At 30.6% G+C, this 12,477-nt stretch overlaps 1 protein-coding gene and 2 non-coding genes across 5 annotated transcripts in view; 2 read left to right on the plus strand and 1 right to left on the minus strand.

The window, feature by feature from the left end:
* Positions 1-5,043: 5,043 nt before the first annotated feature.
* On the minus strand, positions 5,044-5,144 carry LOC114076609. The gene has a single exon (XR_003577667.1). It is a non-coding gene; the product is annotated as a U6 spliceosomal RNA (small nuclear RNA).
* Positions 5,145-5,656: 512 nt separating this feature from the next.
* LOC107015408 (probable serine protease EDA2) overlaps positions 5,657-12,477 on the plus strand; it is a 12,057-nt gene continuing 5,236 nt past the window's right edge. For 2 of the 3 annotated variants that reach the window (XR_003577485.1, XM_015215664.2), the window contains exons 1-7: positions 5,657-5,870; positions 7,185-7,310; positions 9,426-9,581; positions 10,051-10,233; positions 11,592-11,708; positions 12,236-12,289; positions 12,367-12,438. Coding sequence is in view for 2 of the 3 variants with exons in the window: in XM_015215664.2 (XP_015071150.1) it covers positions 5,712-5,870; positions 7,185-7,310; positions 9,426-9,581; positions 10,051-10,233; positions 11,592-11,708; positions 12,236-12,289; positions 12,367-12,438 (867 nt within the window). In the remaining variant the exon portion in view is untranslated. The remainder of the gene's footprint in view (positions 5,871-7,184; positions 7,311-9,425; positions 9,582-10,050; positions 10,234-11,591; positions 11,709-12,235; positions 12,290-12,366; positions 12,439-12,477) is intronic. The other variant, XM_015215663.2, reaches the window with a different exon arrangement.
* Positions 8,460-8,594, plus strand: LOC114076635. Its single transcript, XR_003577691.1, has one exon. It is a non-coding gene; the product is annotated as a small nucleolar RNA snoR83 (small nucleolar RNA).

Raw genomic sequence — 12,477 nt, forward strand, 5'->3', positions numbered from 1 at the left:
GTAATTTGAGATAGATGTTCTTGTGATGATGACTTCCAGATTTTGGGGAATTAATAGATGTTGATTTGTTTTATTTAATGAGTTTAAGTCTTCCGCATTATTTTCTGTTGATATATGTTAAAATGATAAGGGTTAGATTGGTTGGTTCGCTCACATAGGAGGGAAATTGTGGGTGCCAGTCGCGGCCCCGGTTTTGGGTCGTGACATGTAGGAGTGTGTATTTCACTCATGTTGAAATCGAGACTCTTAATAAAAAATTGAGAGAAGTGTTAAAAACATCCTTAATATTGGTGAGAATTTAGGCGTGTATGTCACTCATTTTGCAAGATCAGGGTGTATTTAAATTTCTTTAGTCAAATAAGAGGGTATCTTAAGTTGTCAATAGTTCGAGAATGAAGCTAATTATTCGCGTAGAGTTTAGAGATGTTTTTAGTACTTCGATCATAATTTGATTTTCTTTTCGCTTTTCCTGAAATTTCAGTTTTACTTTATTTGAAAATTAGTATTTATTTTCACTTTTAATTTTTCTCTTTTCAAATTTACTCTATTTTTTTTATTTTTATAAAATAATTCCATTTAAATTTATTTCATGTTTAAATAATGTTTTACGTTTTTTTTTGCAAATTCCAAATATTTATTAGAAAAAAGTATGATCAAACACAATTCTAATTACAACTTTGAAAATTTCAAATGATTTTCTCACTAATTCTGGTATTCTGAGAGAATAGAGAGTGTACACCACATTCTTGAAGGCACTTTGGCAGCTTCCTCACCAATTAAATCATGAAATTAGAGGTTAATAAAAGTTGTGGCAAAATGATAAATATTATTATTTTTTAAACAAATAATTAAGTCGCTATAGCAAGCTCAATTAATACGGTAACTTGAAAAGATATTTTTATGGCTACTAAACAATTGAAGTGATTGAACGAAATATTGGATTGATTCAATATCAAATCTCAAATCTCCATATATAGACGACTAATGATAGGGGTTGCATTTACGGGAAAAAAGCTAATACAAAAGGTTATTAATTTTTTTAAAAAAGTTTTCGTGTTTCTCGTCATGCTGAATTTAAAAAAATATAAAGATAAGTCTAATTCGGCTAGAAACAATTGAATATGATCTTTTGGAAAAGAAAATTCATGACTCAATAAGTAGTAGCTAAGGTCGGAGCTAAGAGTTCATCCGAACTCCTTCGATGAAAAATTACATTATTTATATATGATTAATTTTGTTTTTATGTATATATAATATAAATGTTGAACCACCTTCAAATTATTGATGTGTTTGCTTTTTCAAATTATGATGAATATGTTTTGAAATTTTGTCTTGTCAAATGCCCTTCTTCTTTCAATTTTTATCGAGTCTGGTTAGTATTAAAAATTTAAATTTCATATGTCTATTTCATTTATCGAATATCTTTTAAGTTCACTATCTAAATATCCTATTCTGATGCAACTTGAAAGTGTTACCCCTAGTCATTGTTTGTTTTCCCACATGAAATTAATGATAGATATTTTTTTTATATTGAAAATACTGAATCCAGTTAAACTCGTTAATTATATACTCCATCCGCTATGCATGTATATATCACCAACAAATTATGTTGGGGCATATTCATAAACTTTGAAATGTTTTAAGAATTTCATAGAATTTTAAAGTTGAAATTTGAAGGCTTTACAATTATGGTATTGGGATTCACTTGCTTTGAGAAAAAAGCCATAGAGGACTTGGACAATTATTGATGTGCCACACCCTATTAATCCTAAAGGATAATCACATTTCCTTTGAGGTAAATTATTAGTTTTTCTTTCTTAAATATTTTATGTCCAGTCTAACACGATAAAAAATAAACTAAAACAAAGAGGGAGTATGCAATGTATTTTTATTATTTTATTTTTTATAATGATAATAATCAAGCTAACTTGAACTACGAGAAACTATAGGAAGATATAATTGAAGAAGAAAAGGCTTTGTCGTGATACAATCCTTAAAGAGATATATTGCTCGTATATTATTTATTAGGGGGTTACAAACAATTTCATTCATGATCCAACAAAGCCCTAGTATATATATTGCTAGTATATTTTTCTTGAATTACTTTAGGAGAATCCTTATTTTTATAGAATTACTTGAGAGATAAACTTTTCATAATAGTCATGTTCTTACGCAAATAGATGTCTTTGTGTTCAATATTTTTAACACCTCAAAATATTACAAACTAATTCAATATGCACGCTTTTCAATTATACTGCTAGCTAGTTAGTACCTTGTTGCATTCCACCAACACAAGTACTACGTACATAACAGGAATAAACTATCCACTATAACACTTTATGTATCTGTTAGAATTTGAACTTGATTATTATCTTACTAATCGACAAGTAGACCACACTTTGATTGATACACTTATTACTATGACATTTTTTCTTTGTTATTGATGATATTTTATGTTTTATGAGTTTGAGATTGTATTGTTAACTAGGTCTTTCGTGTTCTTTAAAATTTTTCTTGTAAGTTAGGCTCTACTATATACAGGTATATTCATCAGGGAAATTTTTCAAAATGTCAATATTTTAACATTTAAGAGGTCTCATTAGCAACACTTTCAATATTTAGTAAAAATGTTAAATTTTAGTTTGTTATGTGTCTTATTTATGTTTTTATTATTAGTTTTTATTTAAAGAATATAATTATTTAATAACAAAAGGGAGAAAATCAAGGGAGAGAATATTTCAAAAAAGGTAAAGATCACTTAATTTTCTCATCAGTTACATTTTCAAATAAAATTTAAACTTTGTTCTTTTTATTCTCTCCAAATTTTACCTTTTTAAAATTATATTCATTCCACTATGTATTCTATTTATATTTATTATAGTTTTTTATAAGTTTGTATTCATTCCAATAGGTATGCCGAATGTATCTATATAGTCATTTAAGAAATATATTTGTATCCATATTTTTTTCTTCAAAAATCTTGTATATATTCATTTCAATATGTATTTTATTTGTATTTCTATTTATTCTAGTTTTTATTTAGAATTTTGTATAATAATATATAAATTACAAAAAATTGGTATGATGAAAAAGTGAATGAAATATAAAATCAAAAATAAATAATTGAATATTTGGTGTACTCATTCTTAAATAAAATACATAACTAGTTGACATACCTTTAGAATAAATACAAATTAGAAAAAAAATGTCAAATTCAGAAACAATGCAACATAATTTTTGAATAAATACAACTATTAATTGTAAAAAAACATACTGACTAAAACAGTATCAAAAATCAATATATACTTCCAAATTTATGAATACAAAAAACAATAAAACTATGAAATACAAAAATTAATACTAAGTGTGGTACATTGACATAACTATCACAAAAAAATAACAGAATATAAAATGAATTAAATATATGAAATACAATTCCAAATCTATGGATACAAAATACAATAAAACAATGAAATACAAAAATACACACTGACTAAAACAGCAACAAAATTCAATATACACTTCCAAATCTATAAATACAAAATACATTAAAACTATGAAATATACACAATCAAACTCATATAATGTGTTACATTGACATAACTAACACACACAAAAAAAAACAGAACACAAAATACAATAAATATATGAAATACAAAAATAAATGCTAACTTTAACATAATAAAAATTCCATATACACTTCCAAACGCATTGTAACATGAATTTTTTGAATCTTAAAAATTACTAAACAAATTAAACTAAACATGCAAGACACAAAACATGGAAAAAAAAATATTTCTTCTCCAACAAATTGGTCTTCTTCAACTTCATGGTTAAAATGACATTAATATCCATCTAATTACATAAATATAGGAAAATGTGTAATCTATGAGAGAGAGAAAAAAAGTGTAAATAATGAGAGAGAAAATATTAATAATATCTGAATAATTATTTATTTTTAAAGTAATGACATTTTTGACATGTTTACTAATATTATTAAAGTGTGAATATAATCACTAAATAAGTTGATTTTTTTGACTATTTAGCTAAATTTCCCTATTCATAAATTGAAGTTGTGGAATCATAACTTTTTTTTTTAAAAAAAAAAATGAATGTATTTAATAGTGCTCAAGGGGAACTAAACACTCATCGAGAAGGAGGGTAGCAAAACTTAAGTTGGTTATAGATTTTTGCGACTAGGAGTAGCAAACGAGCGAATCGAGTCGAATATGAGTCGATTAAAAAACGAGTTAAATGGGTAAAATCAAAAAAATATTTACCTATTTTGCCAACCCTAGTGGCGGCTAATTTAAAAAAAAACATATTTAAATTGTTATATTTTACAAGTTTATATATATTAACAGTTCATTTTTATTTTTATCTATATATATTTTTTCGAGATTCATACCTCAATTATTATTGTTTTTATATTAAAATAAACCTTGATACATACGATTGTTGATAATTTAAAAAATATTTGGCCAACTTAATATCAAGATGTGTTTAGCTAATGAATAATTTTTTTTTAAGATATTGATAATTGAGACAAGTAAAATAATTGTTAGTTTAGATATGAAATTCTCTAAAAAAATTAATACTAGTTTAGTAGGAGCCTAAAATAATAGCAAACCTAATTATTTTAGCCAATTAATTAATTATATAACTTGTACAAAAATTATATTGTATACCTTTCATCAAAATAATAGTCAATACATATATATTTTATTATATAATATTTTTTAACTATTATAACTTGCCATATTTTTTTGTTTGTTACTAATATCGTAGAAAACACGACATATAAGTGGGAAAAAATGATATAATTTGTGATGTTTCAACAAAAGACAAAAAGGATCATTAAATAATGAATTGATGATATAAAGATCTTTTTTTTTTAATTTTCTTTTTTGGATTTTAAATATGTGATCTAAAATTATGATATGAAATTAAAATTATATTTAAATACATAATTTATATTTGTTTCCTTTCGTAAATATATGAAAACTCTATAAATTGTGAAAATTATTATAAATATTAATTCTTACACAATTTTGTTATTTCTCGATTTGTGCGGTCATTCTTGTGCAGGGGCATGTTAATTTTTTCTGTATCGTTTCAATTTTATCGAATGTCCCCGAAGAGACTACACAATTTTACCAGTTTAATAAATTATAGTTCATAAATAAAAAATCATATTAATAAATCGTATAACTCCAACTTTCTATAAGTAATTATTTGTGATTACAAAATTTTAAAAATACACATAAATTTTATAAAAAATACAATAACCAATAATAATAATTCATTAATTTTTAATATAACTTTTTCACTTAATATAAATAATTTTCGCACTAAACATTGGTCATTTTAAATAAAATTTAAAATAATTTATAAAATATTAAATCTATAAATAAATTTTACATTTAGAAATTATTAATATTATAATTAAGAATCTCTAATGATGTTATTCATGTCCAAACCTCATTTGAAATTATAATTTCATATTATCATCCGTCTCATTTGAGTTTTTCTTTTTGTCGTTTGATATCGATATTAAAATTTAATTGTATTTATTTTCATAATATTTTTTAGATATATTTTGTAAAATTTAAACTTCGAGTCTCGGGTTCGAAACTCAAAGTATAAATGAAAGAGGGACTCGAACCTCCTTTTGTTGAGACCCAAAGCGACTTTTGTAGCAGAAGCAAACAATGTTAGCTCTACTCATTGCTTTCTTCTCACAATTGCTAATAATCTCAAATGGAATCTCAAATTCTCACTATTTTCTTCAGCAAATCGATTCGGAAAACAAGTATTTAACCAAGGAAGAACACTGGTTCAATCAGACTCTTGATCACTTTTCTCCCTATGTAAGTAATTATCCTCTTTTTGAAGTATGGGAAGGGAATTATAAGTTGAGGAATCGAACTCTTGGGGTGAAGGTTTACTAGTTAATCAATTGAGCTATTGGATTCTCCAATCCTGTTCTGTTTTTTTTTTTGAAATCTGTTGGTAATTTTAGGGAAACAGAGTTTGTTAAGTACTGTATGGTTTTAGTTTATATGCAATGTTTAATTTGATTTATGGAAATTTTCTTATGTTATATTGAATTTTATGTCAGGCACTTTTGGATTTTTTTTTTTTTTGGGATTTCTGTTTTTTACATTGCAAGTGTTGTTAGTGGGAGGCGGAACGTATTCCGTAGAATTAGTTGTTAGCTGATACCTATTGTTGGTGAGAGGTGGCGTATATGCCATAGAATCAATTAATGAGGTATCTGTTGTTGGTGGTAGGTGGTAGGTATCTCGCAAAGTTAGTTAACCTGCTCCCTACAGTAAATTAGTTGACCTGATACAAGTTGTAGGGGGAGGTGACAAGTATCCCGTAGAATTAGTCGAAGTGCATGCAAACTTGGGTTCGCTGTTTTTCTTAGAAAAACTCATGATCTACCTTTGAAAATAGAGTTTTTAGTAATAAAAATGAATCCTTTAGACGGATTCTTGTTTTTGACGTACTTACATTTTTTGTGTTTAGCTTTTGCAAAGGGAAAACCTTTTTTGTGAAATTTGTTTGTATTTTTTTTTATGACAAGGGAAACCCGTGGCCGCTACCCTTTGGGTGCGCACAGGGTAAAACCCCCGCTCCTATGCAATAGCTCGCAAACCACATAAGAGAGGCAACCCGCACTAGGCAAGCTTGGTGCGACGAGCTCGACCCAAAAGGCAAACCCCTTGCTTTCGCTGGCAAGGGGTTTTGAACTTGAGACCTCCAACATGGAAGTCCTAAGCTCAAACCACTGGGCCACCCCTTCGGGTAAAATTTGTTTGTATTTTTAGGAAAGAGAATTTGTTTAAGTAGTATGATTTTCACTTATATACAGTGTTTAGTTTGATTTATGGAAATTTTCTTGTGTTATTTTGAATTTTGTGTGATGCATTTTTTGGGAAGAATTGTTTTTGGGTTCGCCATTTTTTCTTGGAGAAAGTCATAATATACCCTTGAAATTGTAATTTTTAGAGATAAAATTTTTTTTTTTAGATGAATATTTGTTTTTGCTGCAACAAGTTGTTGTGATTTTGTACTGATGAGGGAGAAACAAAGTGGTAAATAAGGGAGAAAGGGAGGGAATTTGCTACAGTAGATTGACCCATTGTATAGCTTTAACTCGGTGCTGCAATTTGTAGGATCATCGTACATTTGGACAGAGGTACTATGAGTTTCTTGACCATTTCCGAATTCCTGATGGACCGATATTTTTGAAAATTTGTGGAGAATCTGCATGCAGTGGGATACCGAACGATTACCTCAGTGTAAGTTGATAGTCTTTACTTCTGATACTATTCCTAGTGAATGTATTCTTAAAATTCTTGTTTCATCCTTTGATTTTGTTTATCTGGACAGTTGGTCTTTGTCATTGTCCCTTCCAGCTTCCCCCTTTTTTTTCTCCACTACCTAACTCACTTTCTATCTCCCCTTTTTTCCATGGGTGGGGTTACATGGTGGTATGGGTTGGAAAAGGAACTGGAAAAGAAAGTGTTCTTCCATTTCATGTCACCTAAGTTCTTTAGGGAACATTTGAAAAAAAATGTTGATCTGTATTTATTTTATATCTAGCTCCACATTTACTGCAATATTGGTTTTATACTCAAGGACACTTTAGCACTACTAAAGTTGGTCAAAATGTTCTCTTGTGGGTGTTAACTTAACTATCTCAGACGATTTCTATTTGAATCGATTTAATGCTTTTTTGAGTTGAAGGAAAAAAGTGCCTCTCGCCTCAACATTTTCATATTATGTTCTCTTTATGGAGACTTATATGTCTGACATGGCAGTGTGCCACGAAAATTCCTTTGTCAATGTCTTTGATGCTGAAGAAGCATTGGAACTACAATATACCCGGGTAGAGTGTACACAGACCTTACCTGTACCTTGCGGAGATACAGAGACTTTTTCTTATGTATTTTATTGTGGTAAGTAAGTAAATAATATTGTCCTTAAAGCATTTGTGTATAATCTAGGCAAACAATATGGGGATCGGGAATGGGACAGGGGTGGGTTGTGTTGGAGGATATAAGGAGAATATCAATGTGGAATGCCACTTATGGAACTTGTGTTTCCTACTTCTGCTAGGAAAGTCTTTTCTTTTTAGGAACTTATTTTCCTAGAGAAAATGTTCTCCAAAAATTTTGATCAATGAAACATGGAAAATTGGAGAACAGAAAAGATTTTCCTCCATACCAAACACACCCTAATACTCTGGATATACTTTTTTTGTATGTTATAACTGGAGAACTAGAATTTTTGACGGCTGCTAGCAAAAAGAGAAAAGGCCCTGACATATGTACATCATTACTGAAAATTTTGAACTTTCTTGTTTCATCTTTCAACCTATCAAACCAAAGGTTCTGTTTCTGTAAGTCTCTCGGGAAAGAAAATTAGTTTCCAGTATGGCCTTCATAATCCTAAATAAGCTGATATAACAAGTGCTTATTTGATTCATAGGAGACCTAAATCAAAATTATAAATGGACATTCGCTGAGAACGCCTTCCTTTTTTTCCAGGAGGCGTTTACTAATGACTATTCCCATACATCTTTTGTGCATTTTGCAGTTTTTGTCTTACTTGCGTAAAAAGAAAAAGAAAAAAAGAAAGATTAGTCTCCAGTAATACCATTTAGCCTATATATCACTTCTTTGTCATTTTAAAGTACTATGGTCAGATAAAAATCTTACTTGATGAATAAAATGTAACAGTAACCTTCTTCACACTTTTTTCTTTTTGTCAAATGAAGCTTTTAATAAAAATCACCACAAAACAAGCTTGCAAGGCGTTGTTTGGTGATCAAAGTTTTATTGAATATGGTCCAGTTTTTGAAATACTACCAAAATAAAATCTGTGACACCAAAGTCAGTCAGTGGAATTGTGCATGTCTAACTTACTGTTTAAATTCAAAATTGTTAAGAATTTTTACTATCTAATACAGTCATGTTTTCAATTTTAAAATCAAGATGTAAGGATATGTTTGTTATTTCAGATGCTAGTATCTTCATTACTTATACGAAGTACTCGTATTCCATGTCATATCTGGTGTACTATAATAGAGGAATTCCCACATAAGTTATGTAGAACGTGATTTTATTTATACGAGGAACAGAAATGGTAACCGCTCCACATAATAATGCAGATTTCACACCGATATTTTGATCCAAACAACCTAGGCACTGAGTTCCAGCTTGTAGTATTCTGGTTACCTAACTCAAAACAAGCACATGGCAACATGTTCTGGCTGTGATAATGACTTGTCGTCTAGAGTCATGGAAGGCTAAAACCATAAGCTAACTTACTTTTACTTTGTTTGGTTTGAGGACTGGTTGGGAATATGCACTGAGCCTGAAGAATACTTCTGAACCTTGAATGTCTAACAGGTTTTAGCAAAGAAGTTTGGAGCTGCTATCGTTACTCTTGAGCATCGGTATTATGGGAAGAGTTCACCCTTCAAGTCCTTAACAACTGGGAATCTGAAATATTTGTCATCAAAACAGGCACTTTTTGACTTAGCAGCTTTCAGGAATTTCTATCAGGTTGGCATCTTAATCCAATTTCCTTTATCTATGGTAATCTCTTATCAATTCGAAGCATGCCACTTCTTTTACAATCAAGCTCGATAGTTTGTGGGTTACATAACTGCTATCTCTAATCTGATAGCATGACAATAGTGGGATTAGCCAACCTCCAAATTTGTGACACTATAGGTAACATGCCTTGGTATCATAGCACTTGGCCTAAAACTAACTTAAAACCTGAAGAGCATCTTGTTAATGAAATGCATGTTATGTAAGTTCAAATTGAAAATGAAATAATTAACTTAAGGCAAACATGAATTGATGAGCCTTTTTTTGTTGGTACCTTGAAGCTAACCACATCGTATTCAGGGTTGTATATATAAGCCATATGATGTTACATCACTGATTTGGTTTTCCACTTCCCAACTCTGCTTCTTACCCCTTTGTATGTGTGTTTTCAGTGGATAATATTTCTGATATGTTGCAGGAGTCCTTGAATGTGAAGCTCAATAGATCCAATATTGAAAACCCATGGTTCGTCTTCGGTGTTTCTTACTCCGGAGCCCTTAGTGCATGGTTTCGCCTGAAGTTTCCTCACTTAACTTGTGGAAGCCTTGCAAGCTCTGCTGTAGTTCAAGCAGTTTACAGCTTCTCAGAGTTTGACAAGCAGGTAAAATTGTACTACTTTGATTGTTAATATTTATGCAGTTTTCTTCTTATTAGGAATAGATGCTTATACAGAGGAAGCTCTTTTGGATGTTCTTCATTGTATTTCTATCTTTCTTAGGTGGTTTTTTTGGATTGTAAAACAGTTGTTCTGGTTTCTTTTGTTTTGGAAGGTGGATGTGTCTCCTTGTATGGTCTTGGGCAATACTCACCTCATGAGCTAGCTTTTGGGGTTGAGTTAGGTTTAAGGTCCATTTGTTGACATGGTATTAGAGCCATACCCATCCCAATTCTTGGTTACCAAGCCCATATTATGCTATCTACGCTCCTGTTGGCAGGTTTGGGTGTTTAAGGGTGTGTGTAAATTCCCACATTGGTTCTGGATGGTGATTTGGTCGCTTTGTATGGTATTGGAAAAACCTCATCTCATGAGCTTGCTTTTGGGGTTGAGTTAGGCCAAAGGTCCATTTTGTAAACAACAACATACCCATTAAGTTATTGTTTTCCTGAAAACAATACTTTCGTTTGTCACAGTTTTCTTTTTTTCAGAACAAACAAGCCTACTAGAATATTTTTTTCAAAAATTAATGGTACTAATAAAAGGAAGAGAAATAAAAATGGGGAAAAATAAAAATACACAACTGGTCCTCAATCACTAAACGAGGAAGAAGATTTGAGAATAAAGCCCTCTAACTCTCTATACAAGTCTAAAAGTGAAGCTATATCATAAGCTTATGTACTTATAACACGTAAATCTCGACCACTCTTCCCATACATAATTAGAAGATATTCTGCATTGGGAAATGCTTATGTTTCAGTCAAGCCACACACACTGAACAATGTGACTTAGGTGACCTAAAAAAGCTTTGCTGCTTCTCTTATCAAAACGCACACACAAAATGTCCTGCCTCTGCTTCCATTATAACCACAATGTCTAATAAAGAGTAACTTATAAAATGTATACACTGAAACTCTATATTCCTCTACAATACCAAAGTATTTTCAGTAATCGCTTATTCCTAAGAGCACTTTAGCTATTGTCAGTCTGAAAATTACCTCAATCATTCAAAATTTTAAGTTTCAGCAGAAGTTTAATGCTCCAAATGGGAGTAGCCAATCTAGACTAGCTATTACGCATTGCCCTTTCGTGTCTTATTCCATGAAAAATGCCTAAACATTAGGTTGGTAAGCTATAAGAGGAAAGACTTTCAAGAGAGTAAATTCCAAAAGGAAGCTTACCAGAAAATAGACCTAAACACCCTGAAATTAAGACATTGATGAGAATGTTTGTGGCTTTGTTTTTTTTTTTCCAGACAATTTCTTTAGGATCAGTGAATTTGACTCTTGATTGTCCTTCTACAGGTTGGTGAATCTGCTGGTCCAGAATGTAAAGCAACATTGCAAGAAATTACCAAACTAGTAGAAGCAAAACTTACATCAAATCCCAAGGACGTTAAAGCATTGTTTGGTGCTGATGAGGTATGAAATTTGTAACTTTTTTTTTGTTTTTTATGTCGATTGTGGCTGTTTCTGTGATTTCTTTATTTTCTTCTTGAAGAGTTCTCTGATATTGTCCTCTCAATCACCTAAAGCAGCATAGGTGAAGATATACTTGTTGACGCTAATAGCTAATTATCACACTGCATTGCTCTTTTCATTTTTTCCCTAGAAGAGTTCTGTGAAACCCTTACACCAGTGGCGACATATCAGTGATGATATATGCAGTTATTTGGGCTGCTGAAGACTGTCAGAATAATGCATTAGCAGATTATTGTCAATAACCTGCAAAAAGTAATGCATTAGCAGATTATTGTCAATAACCTGCAAAAAATAATGCATTAGCAGATTATTGTCAATAACCTGCAAAAAAACTACACCATATTGTTGACATGGAGCCTATCACTTATTTCTAGGGTTTTACATCATGTTCTCAACTAAGGAGAGGATACATAATTATTTTTGCTCTCTTTTATTAGTCTAACAGACAAACTTTTGTTTTCTTGCAGCTAAGAAATGATAGAGACTTCCTGTACTTTGTGGCAGATGCTGCAGTTACAGCAGTATGTATGAGACACTCATATGATATCCTCTATTGGATGTTTGGAATTTTCCTAATTGAAAGTTTTTGATGTTTTAGTTTCAATATGGAAGTCCAGACAGACTATGCATCCCACTACTTGAAGCAAAGAAATCCGGGGAAGATTTAGTGGTATGGTTTTGTTTGTTGCATTACCTCCCCCCCCCCCCC

This window comes from Solanum pennellii, chromosome 3 (genome assembly GCF_001406875.1).
Source record: "Solanum pennellii chromosome 3, SPENNV200".
NCBI classification, from domain to species: Eukaryota; Viridiplantae; Streptophyta; class Magnoliopsida; order Solanales; family Solanaceae; genus Solanum; species Solanum pennellii.